The sequence below is a fragment of the Myotis yumanensis genome, unplaced genomic scaffold (assembly GCF_028538775.1).
Source record: "Myotis yumanensis isolate MYYU_CA2020_CCGP unplaced genomic scaffold, mMyoYum1.0.hap1 SCAF_2, whole genome shotgun sequence".
Taxonomy (NCBI): Eukaryota; Metazoa; Chordata; class Mammalia; order Chiroptera; family Vespertilionidae; genus Myotis; species Myotis yumanensis.
In genome coordinates this window covers 40,068,784-40,084,066 of record NW_027223753.1, presented here as the reverse complement: position 1 = coordinate 40,084,066, position 15,283 = coordinate 40,068,784, and the positions used below count along the sequence as shown (strand labels likewise).

The following is a 15,283-nucleotide window of genomic DNA, read 5'->3' as shown; positions in this document are numbered from 1 at the left end:
AAATGAGGATGATGATGATGCTTTCTTCTCAGGGTCACTGTTGTTGGGGGCATGCACGGAGAGGTGGCCATGAAGTCTGTCTTACTGTACTTAGTGTGTGAAGGGCTAAGTATACGAGTGAACACACGCATGAAAGAAAAACCAATGATGTGACTGCCTTCTTGTGTTATCTCCTGGAGAAGGGAGACAGCGCTGGCATCGGTGGTAAATACGTGTGAAGGGTCTTAGTATTGCTGATGGGAGGCGGCCAAGCGCAGATCTCCTGGACTGAGTCTGGATAAACAGCCAGACACATTGGAGCAAGAATTGATTCTGACCGCATCCCAGGTGCTGTCTCTAGGGTCATGAGGTGTAGCAATGACCAACTGGGCTTATTGTTTATGTAGGGATGTTGAGAAAGAGAAATACTCGTCCTCCTAGGATGCTGTGTTTCAAGAAGTACCCCCGCAGCAGCAGTATTCCTCCTGGTGACATCGTTATCTTTTATGTCCTTTCAGGCTGTGACCCAATTGGAACTTTTTGGGGACATGTCTACCCCTCCTGATATAACCTCTCCCCCCGTAAGTATGCACCGCCCTCTGTGCCCCGCATCCCTGCCCTTCCCTTCTTCGGTCTCCCAGGGAAAAGCATGTGCGCTTTGTAGCAGAGGCTTGCTGGTGGGGGTCAGCCCTGGCTCCTTCAAGCTGTGTGATCTGGGAAAAATAACTAGTGATTCTAAATCTCAATTTCCTAGGCTATCTTTTAAGAGGAGTTATGATACAGGCTTCTGTTTTGAGAAATAGATACATCCGTGCATTAGCAATTACAGGTCACCCGGGGACTTGCTGTTATGCTGGGCAGCGGAGACATGAATGGGATGTGGCCGCTGCCTGCAGGAGCACATTACCTAGCTGGGATTAGGGCAGGAAACCCAACAGGACAGCAAGGCCATGAGGCATCTGACAGCACCTACCCTGGCCCGCATGGCCAGGTGGTCAGCCCAGTAAAGGAAGCATCTTCACCCCACCCTTTCTTCCTTTCCTCTCTCCTTTCTTTCTGACTTCCTCTCTCTTCTCTCTCTCTCTCTCTCTCTCTCTCTCTCTCTCTCTCTCTCTCTCTCTCTCTCTTCTCTCCTCTCTCCCTTCAACCTTCCTGCTGGCTTTACTGACCTTCTCACAAAGCTTTGGATTCCCAGCGCCAGGTTCAGCAGGCACCTCAGTCACTGCTGGCAGAGAGACAGAGATGGCAGGAAGCCCTCATTTGAAAATGAAAAGAAGAAAAAAGGGTATTAAAACCAAAACCAAATAGAAACCCAGAGAACTGGGTGCATTCAAAGGCCACCCTGCAGCCATGCAAACAATAGAGCCAGCTAGATGGCCCCTTCAGCTCCTCCCCCCACTCTCCACTCCCTGAGGTGGGTGGGGCGCAGTCAGCACAGCTGCACCAGCTGAAGCTGCTGGCAGAGGGCAGCTCCCCAGGGCACTGCACAGTTGTGCAAACCCAGGGATGGTGCTGTGGTTCATTGGCGAGATGCGCCTCACAGAGAAAAGGCTGTAACCTCACCACTGAGGACAGATGGCATGAGACCCTGCTGCCCCCAGCTGCCACCAGGGAATCTAGACACAGCTGTTCTGCCCCCAACACCTGATGCCCAGAGCAGCCATGAAGGCGGGGACAGTAGCTCCTATCTCCAGGGAAGCCAGCAGCTCTAGCCAGTCTCATCCCTGCTCCATCCCTGGGCGAAAGAGCTGTGTCCTGGGCACTGGGAATGTCAGAACCCTGGGCTATGGAGCTAGAAAGGCCAGAAGGGATCTTCTAACCTTATTCCCTTCATTTTACAGATGAGCAGACTGAGGCCCATAGAGGGCATGTGACTCACCAAGGTCACATAGGGGAAAAGGGAATGATGTTGATTGTGTTTAAAAGTGCTTACGCAGCATCTCATGGCTGTGTTCCTGGCCCTGAACCCCAGTGCAGTCCAAATGGGTATTTAATTATCCTCAGAACAATGCCCTTCTTCTCACAAGCTGCTAGTCTAAACGGCCTTGTCTAATTGCCATGGTTTCAGGATTAATTGCTTGCCCCAGTCTATCCTCAGGGTGTGTTTGTGAGGTAGGGGTGCGGTGGGGGGGCTAAGAATGTTATGTCATTGAATAAATATACACTGTAGGCAAAGGGCCTCTGTAAATAGGGGAGGACATTTAAAAAGAAACTGCACACTGATGGTTTTAATTCAGTGCCCCTCACCTTCCCCAACAGTTCACACTTCCTGGAACCCCAGCCTGGGCCAGGCCCTATGCAGTTTACAGCTCAGGCATTTTTTTAAAATTATATTCTTGGAAATCTACACTTCTTCTTGCAAGTGAATATTCAGGCAAGATTCAGGGAGGCACCAAGATACAAGTACCTCTGCTCCAGTTCCTAAACTTTATTTGTTCATTTTGTCAACAACTATTTACTGACTGTGTTTTAAGTGACAAGCCCAGAGCTGGTGGGTGCACAGTAGTAGATTCTGAGTGGATTATGTCAATTTGGATTGACTGCATCTAAAGGAGGAAAGCCAGGTATTATGGGATAATTTGAAGGCCTGAAAACACCCCTAAGGGGTAGGGGCTCAAACTAAATAGTCACAATACTGGCCTTCGTTTGCTGAGCACCTACTATATGCCTCAGCATGGTGCTGAGTGATTTGAATGCATGACCTCAGTTAATCCTCATAGTCACTCTAGGAGTAGGTATCACTTTGCCCATTTTACAGATAATCTGTTTAACCAGCTAGTGATTTGCACACCACCTAAGTGGCCGGACCCTGGCTGGTTTCTGCAGCATCCTCCCTACCCCCAAACACACACACACACACACACACACACACACACACACACACACACATGTTCCTGCACCAGCTGCCTCCCATCCTGGATGATCGCTGAGCCAGGTCTCCCAGGAGCCTCATGCATCCTCCCCCTCTCTCTGACAGACTCCTGCAACTCCAGGTGATGCCTTTATCCCGTCTTCATCTCAGACACTTCCGGCGAGTGCAGACATGTTTGGTTCTGTATCTTTCGGCACTGCTGCTGTACCCTCAGGTAAGCCCTCTTTTTTCCACCTGCTTCCCTTCCTTTACAGAAAGGGTTGGACCAGCCGCCAGATGTTCCAGAGCACCTGTGGAAGCACTGTTCTCTCGTAACTCTTCAGGTGACACTGAGAAGCTGCCATGGGGTGGCGGGTAGGGTGGCGCCTTTCAAAGAGGTCTGGTATGCTGCTGGCTGGAATATAGTGATGGCCTTCACATGGAATGGTCAAGATTCCATGTTACTCAGGTGATTAGCTTTAGGGAGCCTGGTTCACACATAGCCATGCAGATCAGCACAAGTCCATTTCTTCCTGTCTGTCTGAGCCAGAGGAGAAGAGGTGGCCAAGGGGAGTGGGTGAGTCTGTTCTCCAAAGACCTCTTGCGTTCTGATGGACAGACGTGATCTGCTTCCTGGTTTGGTGGAGATTCAGGAGGGCGAGGGTCCCCATACAGGAAACCTAAGGGACAGAGCAAACTACTTCATGGTGAATTGGGAGGATGATGGGGCTGTTAGTGATTTAGAACAGCGGTCACCAACCGGTGGTCCATGAGGTCTGAAAGGTTGGCGACCGCTGATTCAGAAAGTATTTGTTCTCTTTTCCAAATATTCTTTTATGAAAAGCATAGACTACTTTACAACAGGAACAGTATTAAAGGTGAGCTACAAATCGTGGGAGCTCAGGCATCTCGGTTGGATGGCATCAGGCACTCCATGTGGCCAGTCCTCATGGCGTGGACACAGCCAAAGATGGGACTAGTTCTACTTCTTGCATGTGGGGGAGACTTAGACTTTTTCGCTCTCATTAACTACATATTTGAAATGTGTAGCTTCATCTTTCTTTTTCTACTGTAATCTTATAAATAGGAAATGGAGTTTAACTATTCTAGAATACAAATCTTCTTGCATTTTTTCTATAAATAATTACTTTTAATTACACAGTGTTAGAAACAAATTCTTGCCACCAAATATAAACCTTGTTGTTATTCAAAGTGAATTAAAAATGTAGACCCTGTTCTGAAATAGTTACACTTACTCCTCATGAGCCCAGGGATCACCAGGAACTTTGAGAAGCAGCAAAGGTCAGTAGCCACTGGATCTGCTTACAATTTAGAAGATGCAATTCTAGCCTAGAATGTATTCAGTTGCTAAGTTTCCCAATTGAATGTTTTATCCTTTTAAAACAGGATAATGGTGAGGAATAGTTTTCTTTACCCAAAAAGGATCTTTAAATTTCCTTGTGTGTCATTTTAAATAAGAGAAGCAGTTTCCATCAGAAATGCACCATGTTCCTGTGCTGCCAGCCCTGTGTTCAGAATCCCTGTGCTGTGTCATTCATGAAGATATGCTGGACAAGTGATGGCAACCCCAGGCACTAAACTCACTAATTCCCAGGCATATTTGTCCCATAGATATTTATTGAGGGCCCACTGTGTCCCAGGTTCTGTTCTAGGTGCCTGAGGGGTGTCCGAGAATACAACACACACACACAGATCCCTGCCTGCAAAGAGCTTACTTCCTAGCAGGGAGACAAAGAACAACATAGAAATAACATGTGAGACAATGATAAGTGGTACGGACAAAGAGAAAATGTAGAGCTGGCTCTGTGGGCTTTGGAGCAGGTGAAGGGCAGGTATGAGTAGAGGTTATAATCAGGAGGGGCTCATACTAAGAAGAGACGTGAGCAGACTGGGAGTGGTGAGGGCAAGAGCCAAGCAGGTATCGGGGTTAGGAGTACTCCAGGCAGAGGAGGGATGATTGGCTCCTCCGGTCTCCATTGGGTGCTTGTGCATGTCTTCCAGCCCTAATATTTGATGAGAAGCACCTGATGACCTGCCTGTGCCAGGTAGCACTGCCCTGGGCCTGTCCCCAAGCCTGTGCCAGGGGAGGGCTTTGAAGGCCTAGATTTTAATCTTTCTGGTTGACCAGCCCTGTTGCAAACTATGGACAAGTCATTTCCGCACGTCCAGATTTGGTTTATACAGCTACCAAAAAAAAAAAAAAAGTGAATAGGTTGCTTCCAAGCTTCCAAGTTTTAGAACATAAGTCTAAAATTAATTTTAATTAGCATATTTTTGCTTTCTTATTTTACTTAAAATACAGTGAGGAGCAAAACTAGGCTTCAGTTGGTGTTAAATGATTTGCCTTTCTCCTTCCTTAACTGGCCTTAAAAATCTCTGCAGCTATTGCATCTCTGTCCACCTGTCCCCTAATTGTAGCGCCAGTGACAGGTGGACGGGGCAATGGAGTGGGGCATGTGGTACAATGGACAGGCTGTGGGAGGCGTTTGCAGCCAATGGACTGGGTCTGAATCCTGGCTCTGCCATGTATTTATAAGCTTTAGGCAAATTACTTCACCTGTCAGAGCCAGAGTTTCTTCATCTCTCTAACTGAATTGAAAATAATAGTTACCTGCAACAATATCATGAGGATTAAGTGGAAAGTTGAGTACCTTGAAAAAGGCTGGTATTTTGTAGATGCTTCATGTAGAAAATTCTATTATTATTATTATTATTATTATTATTACTCTGATTCCTACAATAGAAGAAAATTCATCTTGTCGTACCTATATTATTTCCCTTTATCTTCTTGGAATGTTTTTTTTAAATGAATCTAATAAAGCTTAGGTCCTTGGCCTCCTGACTGCACATGGCAGAGCTAGCCCCAGAACCTGGGGGCCTGGAGAATGTGAGACCCCGCCACTAACCAGCTGTGTAATACTCAGCTCAATCTCTTTTGAGCCTTAGGAAACGTATCTGTAAAATGGGAATAAGGATTCCACCTCGTGGGGCTGTTCTGAGGACTGCAAAAGTTAATACATGTAGTAAAATATTTAAAGCAGTGCCTGGCAGTGTTTCCATAAGAAACCACTCACCTGATGCTTGCTACCTGTTCAGCGGGAGCCCTGCTCTGCTCCCTGTGCTCTATGTAGCTGCATCAAACCTCCCCCATGAAGCTGCAGTTTCTCTAAAAATGTAAGCTATACGAAGGCAAGGATTGTTTTCAACTGTTTTGTTCTTCACTGAATCTCCAGAGTCTAAAACAGTGCTGGCACCAGTAGGAATATTTCTGAATGAATGACTGAATCAATCAGTCAGTCAAATGAAATAATGTAGATGAGAGGCACCATGCAAGTTCTATATATATTTTGGGTACTCCCTTAGTTTTCAGTGTTTTTCCTACATTTTAGTCTGATATTTTTTTTCTTTTTATCAAATAATGAGTATGTCCCCAGCATATACCAGAATCTGGTTATAAATTGCAATTTTCAACACTTTTTAAAAATCTCACTGCAAGGCAGTGATGCAGGTGTTTCTCTTCACTTCACAGCAAGGAGGTTTATGATTGATCTCGATTCAGTGGCATAAACAGATGTTCCTTGGCACCTCCTCCCTCTGCTGTGGAACGTTAATGAGTAAACAGTCTGAGCTGTTATGTGGCTGCAGTGGCAGCCGCCAAGTGGCTCCCTGTGTCCCGGGCTGCCACAGTCCTGCCACGGAGGTGTCCCATCAGGCATGTGCAATGCTGTGTGGCCAGAGCACCGAGGAAGCAGGTCTGGGAGGAGCCCAGGCGGCAGGCACTGCCCCCCACAGGAAAAGCAAGTGAGACCTGCATGTTCTCCAACATGATACCCAGTTACCCTGTGCTGCCTTTTTTCCTGTTGAATATTGTACTTTGGTCTGAAACAGATGGCATGAAGCCACAGAGACATGCTAATAGCTCTCTCCAGGAAAGTGTGCACAATCCATCTGTTGGTTCCTTGTAGGAAAAAAAATTATGATGAGGGGGGAAAAATGTCCTGCCACCAACAGTAGATTCACCAGAGATCACAGCACTTACAGGTCTTGGAGTCTAGATGCGTCCCTGGAAGGATGCAGTGAGGTATTCATTCTACTATGACTCACTCACCTTATAGAGAGCCTTTCACCAGCTCAAGCTTTTATGGAGCAGCCAATGTGTGCCCCAAACTGTGCTAGATGCAAGGGCTAGGGGAGAGAAAATAAAGAGTTTCTGCTATAAGGTGGTTTCTAGTCTAAGAGGGAAGACAGAATAAGCAGGCAATTACAAGGCAGTGTGACAAGTGCCATGAGAGAGATGAACATGAGGACTGTGGAAGCTCAGAGAAGTGTGAGCCAAGAGGTCAGGGAACAGGGAGGTGATGCTAAACTGAGTTTCAAAGAGTATATAAGGGGTAGATACACGAAGAAGTAGGAGATGCTTTCTAAAGGCAAATGGACCAGCAGAGGCAAGAGAGAGCAAGTTGAGTGTTGTCTCCATTGACTGGAGGAAAAGGTGCCAGTGGAAAAAAGATTTGAAAATGGGGATGAAGTGCTGGGTCTAGCAAAAAGGGGAGGCAAGATTCAAACCCAGCCAGGCCTGGTTCCTAGTCCTCTGCCCTTCCCACTGAGACACGCTGGCTGTGGAGGCTGTGTGATGTCAGAAGCCTTTAACAACTGGCAGTATTGTTCTCACCCCCACACATTGCCTGGCTTGCTCTCTCACTGCAGTCTAGTTTCTGCTTACTAGTCATTCCCTTAGAGAGGTTTCCCTGACCACTGCTCTGGCAGGCAGGCTCCATGAGAGCAGGGACTTCTGTCTTAGTCATCCCTGCATCCCCAGTCCCTAGCACACAGCTGGACACTCAGGGGTTTGCTCAGTACCTTTTGGCCAGTCACCTGACTCCAGGAATCATTCCTTCCCAGGATGCCTGACTTTCCTTTTCCACCTTTCAGGTTACGTTGCCATGGGCGCCGTCCTCCCATCCTTCTGGGGCCAGCAGCCCCTCGTGCAACAGCAGATCGCCATGGGTGCTCAGCCACCAGTCGCTCAGGTGATGCCAGGGGCTCAGCCCATCGCATGGGGCCAGCCAGGTATCTTCCCTGCCACTCAGCAGCCCTGGCCAGCTGTGGCCGGGCAGTTTCCGCCAGCCGCCTTCATGCCCACACAAACTGTTATGCCTTTGCCAGCCGCCATGTTCCAAGGTCCCCTCACTCCCCTCGCAACCGTCCCAGCCACGGGTGACTCCGCAAAGTCAAGTCCACAGACCGACAAGCCCAGACAGAAAATGGGGAAAGAAATGTTTAAGGATTTCCAGATGGCCCAGCCTCCACCCGTGCCCTCCCGCAAACCCGACCAACCCTCCCTCACCTGTACCTCAGAGGCCTTCTCCAGTTACTTCAGCAAAGTCGGGGTGGCACAGGATACAGATGACTGTGATGACTTTGACATCTCCCAGTTGAATTTGACCCCTGTGACGTCTACCACACCATCAACCAACTCACGTGAGTGCCCTTCCTAAACCTAGTGCGAGTGATGCCTTGTGTCTGGGCTCAGAGAACTAATCTTAGTTATCTATATACTAGAGGCCCAGTGCACAAAAATTTGTGCACTCAGGGAGGGGGGTGTCCTTCAGCCCGGCCTATGCCCTCTTACAGTCTGGGACCCCTTGGAGGATGTCCACCTGCTGGCTTAGGCCCACTCCCTGGGGGATCGGGCCCAAGCTGGCAGTCAAACATCCCTCTGGCAGCCCGGCAGCCCTTGGAAGATGTCCACTTGCCAGCGGGGAGCAGGCCTAGCTGCAGTCGGATATCCTTAGCACTGCTGAGGAGGCAGGAGATGTTCCCACCACCACCGCTGTATTGGCAGCCATCAGCCTGGCTTGTGGCTGAGCAGAGCTCCCTCTGTGGGAGTGCACTGACCACCAGAGGGCAGCTCCTGCATTGAGTGTCTGCCCCCTGGTGGTCAGTGTGTGTCATAGTGACCAGTCATTCCCAGTCTTTCTGCTCTTAGGGTCAGTTTGCATATTACCCTTTTATTATATAGGATAGAGGCCTGGTGCACGGGCGGGGGCCAGCTGCTTTGCTCTGAAGGGTGTCCCGGATCAGGGTGGGGGTCCTGCTAGGGTGCCTGGCCAGCTTGGGTGAGGGGCTGATGGCTGTTTGCAGCTGGTCACACCCCCTTCAGGGTGGGGGTCCCCACTGCGGTGCCTGGCCAGCCTGGGTGAGGGGCTGATGGCTGAATTCAGGCTGGCCACACCCCCTTTAGGGTGGGGGGTCCCCACTGGTGTGCCTGGCCAGTCTGGGTGAGGGGCTGAGGGCCTTTTTCAGGCTGGCCAAGCCCCCCCGGCAATGGAAGCTCCCAGCCTCTCCTTTTTTTCTTTTTATTCTGGGATTTATTTACCTTCTATAATTGAAACTTTGTTGCTTTGAGTGGAGCTCAGAGCTGGGCCACGGCAGGTGGGAAGCTTGGCTTCCTCCATCATTGGGGCAACCAAGCCTCCTGCTTGCTCCAGCTCCGTGGCTGCCGGCTGCCATCTTGGTTGGGTTAATTTGCATATAGTCGCTCTGATTGGCTGGTGGGCATGGCTTAAGGCATAGTGAAGGTACGGTCAATTTGCATGTTTATCTTTTATTAGTGTAGATATAAAATGCAAATTGTCCCTGTGGGAGTTTGACTGGGAGACTGATCGCTCGCTATGACATGCGCTGACCACCAGGGGGGGCAGTGCAGAACAAAGGGAGGCCCTGGCCAGCAGCCAGAAGGCCCTGATCAGCCCTAATCACCAGCCAGGGCTAGGGGCCCTACTCATGCACAAATTTCATGATTCAGGCCTTTAGTATTCAATAGGACTCTTTGTTTATGTTACTCTTACTATAACATCCGTACCTCCCCACATGCTTTACATTTATTATTTTTATGCTCAGAACAATGCTTATGACAAGTTGCATTAGACCTATTTGACAGATAATGAAAGTGAGATCCAAAGACAAAGAGAATAGACAAAGTGGTAGAATTGAATATAAACCTGTTGATTTTCCATCACATCACTCTGCCTCTTAGGTTTCTGTTCATTTGCTCATTCATTCATTCTTTTATTCACTCATTCACTCACTTGTGTATAGCCCAGCAATGATACAGGATCTTTGTATGGCTCGTTAAAATAAAAATGAATGGTATATGTGAATTGAATAATTTTAGAAACAAGGATAAAATATTAGAACATTAAGATCAGGAAAAAGTTAGGGCAGAGATATAGCAACCATAAGGCCTCCTACAATTAGTATAGCAGAAGCCAGATTGGGACTCAAAGCTTAGAGGCTAGTCAGCGAGAAAAGATGATGGCCTGCAAGAGGCTCAGGACTGGGAACTGGACAGTAGCTTTATTACTTACTAGTTTTGTGACTCTGCACACATCATTTTATTTCTCTGAGCCTTGATTTCCTCATCTATCTTGGGCTTGGGATTATTAAAAGGATTCAATGGTACATCTGCTAAAACATTCTGTAGTATACTTCACAGGGTTTGAAATAGTTTTATTGTATATTTTTTTATTGCATGTAGTTTTATGGAGTGGTTTTGTGCAGAGCTCTGGACCAGGGCTCTAATCTTGGCTCCTCCACCACACGCTGTGTCCTTGGGTGTGGGTAGGACTTCTCTTAACTTCAGCTATGCTGTAGGTAAAGTAAGTGATAGGCAGTGTGCCCCATTCCACTTCTGATATTCAGTGGTTCTAGCCCAGCTCACTTTTCTGCTGCAAACATCTGGGAAACCAGAACTGTGCAGCCAATCACAGTCCAGATACACTTGAACACACTTGTGCTTGGTCGACACTGTTTGGGGAGGGTGTCTGCAGGTTCAGCCTGTGCCTTGACAATTGATAAGGAGAAAGAAAAGGCTCATGGAACAATGAGTTTGACGTTTTCATTACTGTCACAACTGACACGGATCATTTCTTGGCCAATGCCATGAATTGTCCACACACACACACAGAATCTAATGTTCACATAATTAGATACTGTCATTGCAGTCAGATTGAGGATACTGTTCTGAAATGGATAAGCAACCTACTTCTGCTCAGGCCAGATGATCTACATGGGGGAGCATCTCAATGTTTCAAGGAAGAATAATGAATAAAAGCAATGAAATATTAAATACATGACAGTCATGCATAAATAAGCAAGCATCTTTGGAAAACAAATATTTCTCTTTCAGTGTGCCAGCCACAAACAGCAGAGGGGAGTTGAAGTCCTTTGAGGACAGGAAGTGTGTCTTCATTATCCCTACACGTCTTGTACTGTTGGCATAGTATCTATAACAGGGGAAGGTTGCAGAGAATGAAACAGACAAAACCAAGGACACCCACTTACTGGTGTGTCTGGGAGCAGGTTTGGCAGCCTTGGCACTATTGATGCTGGTTGAGGAGGCTCTCCTGTGCATTGTAGGGTGTGAAGCAGCATCCCTGGCCTCCACCCACCAGATGCCAGTGGTATTATACATCTGCACGATAGTCATGGTCAAAAGTGACTCTGGCTGTTGCCAAGTGTCCCCTGGGAGTGAAATTGCCCCAATTTGAGAATCACTGTTTTAGAGCTGGAGATAGTCCATAAAACCTCCTGAAGGTTAAGACACTTGCATAAATTAACTCCTAGTTCTGCTCCCTATTGATTTCACTCGGTAAGTATGAATCTCTCAGAATTGGCAGGTCAGCTGGGGTTCTGAGCCTTTGGTAAGCAATAAAACACTTCAAACACAAGTCAGAATTGAATTATACTAATAACTATTAAACGTCCACAACTTAGAGTGTTTCCATATAGCTTATCTCACTTAAACCCACGCTAACTTGTTTGTTCCATAATCATCTCATGGAACAAAACAGACTTCCTTTTAAATGAGAGAAAAACTTAATATTTTATTTTAAAGAAAATGAGTGAAACCAGCCTTTTGTCCTCTTTTCCATCACCATCCTCTTTAATATGTTTTGAGTGGAGGATCAGTTAGACCGACAGTAAACCTCCAACAGAATAACACAGTTGAGTAGACAGTGTCAGACAGTGTTAAACTCCAGTGCTCCTTCCTTGGCCGATTGTTCAGTGGTTAGAGTGTCTGCTCAAGTACCAAAGGGTCACAAGTTTGATTCCCCGTCAAGGGTTTGTACCTTGGTTGCAGGGATGTGTGAGGGAGGCAACCAATTGATGTGTCTCTCTCACGCCAATGTTTCTCTCTGTGTGTCTTTCCCCGTCTCTCCCTTCCATCTTTCTCTCCTCCTCCCCCCCTCCCTTCCACTCTCTCAAGAAATAAATGGAAAAAATATCCTTGAGTGAGGATTAAAAATGTTTTAAAATCCTAGTGCTCCTCTTTCATAACTGTGTCAACCCTGAGAAAATCACTTCACCTCTCTAAACTGCAGTATTTTCATCAGAAAAACAAACAATAGCATATTTATATTAGAAAGTATAGTGGATGCGAAGTGCCTAGCACTGTCCAGCTCACTAGCACATAACAAACTGCATTGTTATTCTAAATATAAGTCCATTGAGGCAAGAGGAACTCACCAAGTTTGAGATTCACTCACTGTTTGATAAGCAGCCAGACTATAGTAAATTTTGAGAAGTGATGGCAGGAGATGCTTATCAATGGTGTTGAAATTCAGCTACCGGCTTAAGCCACAGTACCCCTCACTTGGTCTGAGCCAGTGAATGGTATTTTCAATAGCAAATTAGAAATTTTTGAAGGAAGAGTAGTTTCAAATGGCATATTTGTTATAAACCTCTGGAACAAATGAGACTAGGAAAATGTGGGAATATCAGGACAGAAGATGAACACCCATATAGAATGAGGACTGCAGCACCAGCTTCAAAGTGACCACCAGTTACAGCCATTTTCCCAGATCCCTGAGACACGCCTTATTTAGCACATGTTTATCAAACAAATATTTACTGTGTGTCAGGGGATGAAGCTGGGTTCTACCAGTTGCCAACTGTGTGGCTTGGAGCAGTTTAGCAACCTTCACGTGCCTCTTCTGTGTAATTGTCATAACCCTACTCTGAAGAGGTGTTATGAGGGTTATAGATGTTGTCTGTAACATTTCTGACAGAATCTGGCACATAGATGGCATTCAATCAATGTGTATCATTGTTCTCTGATCTATTTATTCTTACTGAATTAAGTGTATGATGTTAAGCAAGAGAGAAGGGAAAAAAGTATGGTTCTCAACTTGAGCGTGCAGAAACACGGTCTCTGATTCAGTAGGTCTGGATATTTGCGTTTCTATAAAGTGCCCAGATGTGGCTGAAACCGGTTTGGCTCAGTGGATAGAGCATCGGCCTGCGGACTGAAGGGTCCCGGGCTCGATTCCGGTCAAGGGCGTGTACCTGGGTTGCGGGCACATCCCCAGTGGGGGATGTGCAGGAGGCGGCTGATCGATGTTTCTCTCTCATCGATGTTTCTGACTCTCTATCTCTCTCCCTTCCTCTCTGTAAAAAATCAATGAAATATATATTTAAAAAAAAAAGTGCCCAGATGTGGCTGCTGCTGCTGATTCAGGGACTATCCCTTGAGAACCATTGTTTATTTCATTCATGTGGACCAGCTTCTTCCTGACGGTCAAGAATGTGAGATACATGGAACAGACTGACAGCTGTCAGAGGGGAGGGAGACAGGAGGGGGGAGAGAGGGTGGAAGAAGGTGAAGAGATTAGCCAAAGAATGGACACAGACAACAGTGGCCAGAGAGAAGTGGGGTGGGGGCTGGGTGGAGATGGGCAAGGGGGAATGAGAACATCTGTAATAGTGTCAACAATAAAATAAAGTTAAAAAGTAGACTTAAAAAAGAATTGAGAGAACAAGATAAATATGTACAGAGGAAATATTAAACTGTTCACTTGATTTACCTGTGATAGGAAGAGGAGTCCTGTGACTTGACTGGAACGTAACCAGGTCCCCGAGGTTTCTGTGAGGTACGAATGTTTGCAGGCAGGCACTTACTGGGTTTCATCTCTTTGCATGGTCTCTGTGCAGCTCCAACGCCAGCCCCTAGACAGAGCTCTCCGTCCAAGTCATCTGCATCCCACGCCAGTGACCCTACCACAGATGACATCTTCGAAGAGGGCTTTGAAAGTCCCAGCAAAAGCGAAGAGCAAGAAGCTGTAAGTGACGGGCTTATTCTTTCTGTTTTTGTTTTTCCTTAACTGCAAAACCTCTATAGCTGAAATGGACAATGCATGAGGAAACCTAAGTAGAAAAGAATGCTGGCTCAGGCGCTTAAGTTCTAAAGGAGTCACTAAGGGGCTTTATGTTCCAATGAGCAGCTAAAAACCATTGTCCTTTTATTAAGTTGTTCTTACAAGTTCTCGCGTTTGTGGGTGCGGTATCCTCTAACTGAAGTTGCTGCCTGCATTAAAATAGCCGATTACTTGTGTGCATGGAAGTGTGCCCAGCTGTCTTATATTTTCAATTGTTGAAAAGGAAAAAAAAGTGTTATCTTCTTGTGTTCTAGCCCGATGGATCACAGGCCTCATCCAACAGTGATCCATTTGGGGAGCCCAGTGCTGATAATATAAGTCCACAGGCCGGTAGCTAGATAGCACAGGTCTGGGTAGGTATCTGTCCTTTTATCTCCTTCATCCTTAAGCCATCTGCTTTCCCTTTTTTGCCTGTTCCTCACTTTGAAAGTTGCATCCCTGATCTTTGTACCATCTCTCCTTGCTGAGCATATCCCTGAATGTTCACATCATCTCTCCTTGCCTGATGTCTGTTTGTCACCTAATTTTTCTTCATGGATGCATGACCTTTGACATATATTGGGAGGTAGGGGTAAAGGTGAAGAGTGGGGAATGGCCCTATTATTTTATTAATGATATGTTCGCAATGACTGGTGATGACAGAATGAGGCGTGGTCAACGCTACTTAACGTGGATCCAATTTCTGAAAGCATCAATTCCAAGATGGACACATTCTGCCCACCCTGATCAATTTTCAGTGAGACATGGTTCTGATGTTTTAATCTGATAAACAAAGTGTCACTGCATTTGCCTGCACTCCAACCAAACACACTGAGAATCCAGACTAAGAAGCAACAATAAGTAGTGCTTGATGTAAGACTGATAGAGATGTAAGAACATGGTAGCCCATTGTGTCTAGCCAAAAGGGGCCCTGCCCACTTCCCAATGGGAAAGGGAAATTCAAAGGCCAAAGACATGCAGCATTCGCTCCGGGCTCTGCGATTTATACCTGTACTACAGCGTGTGCTGGCTCCCAGCCACTTCAGATTCCATCAGCAGCTACTTTGAGAGAGGTATGCTCCCATTTACTACAAGTGGCTTTTGGCACTTGAATTTCAATACATCTGATTTGATCCAGAGAAAGAGTTGCTGATGAGGCGAACCTTCTCAGGAGACAGAAGTATACCTTGTTACCCCGACGTGATTTCTCAGTCACTCCTTGACAAATGTGTTT

At 46.7% G+C, this 15,283-nt stretch overlaps 1 protein-coding gene across 2 annotated transcripts in view; it reads left to right on the top strand.

The window, feature by feature from the left end:
* The window catches only part of DAB1 (DAB adaptor protein 1), a 1,070,166-nt gene that overhangs the window by 1,041,961 nt on the left and 12,922 nt on the right, over positions 1–15,283 (top strand). For both annotated transcript variants that reach the window (XM_070405218.1, XM_070405219.1), the window contains 5 exons: positions 498–560; positions 2,957–3,065; positions 7,784–8,332; positions 13,847–13,974; positions 14,325–14,423. In XM_070405218.1, the coding sequence (XP_070261319.1) occupies positions 498–560; positions 2,957–3,065; positions 7,784–8,332; positions 13,847–13,974; positions 14,325–14,408 (933 nt within the window). In that variant the 3' untranslated portion in view covers positions 14,409–14,423. The remainder of the gene's footprint in view (positions 1–497; positions 561–2,956; positions 3,066–7,783; positions 8,333–13,846; positions 13,975–14,324; positions 14,424–15,283) is intronic.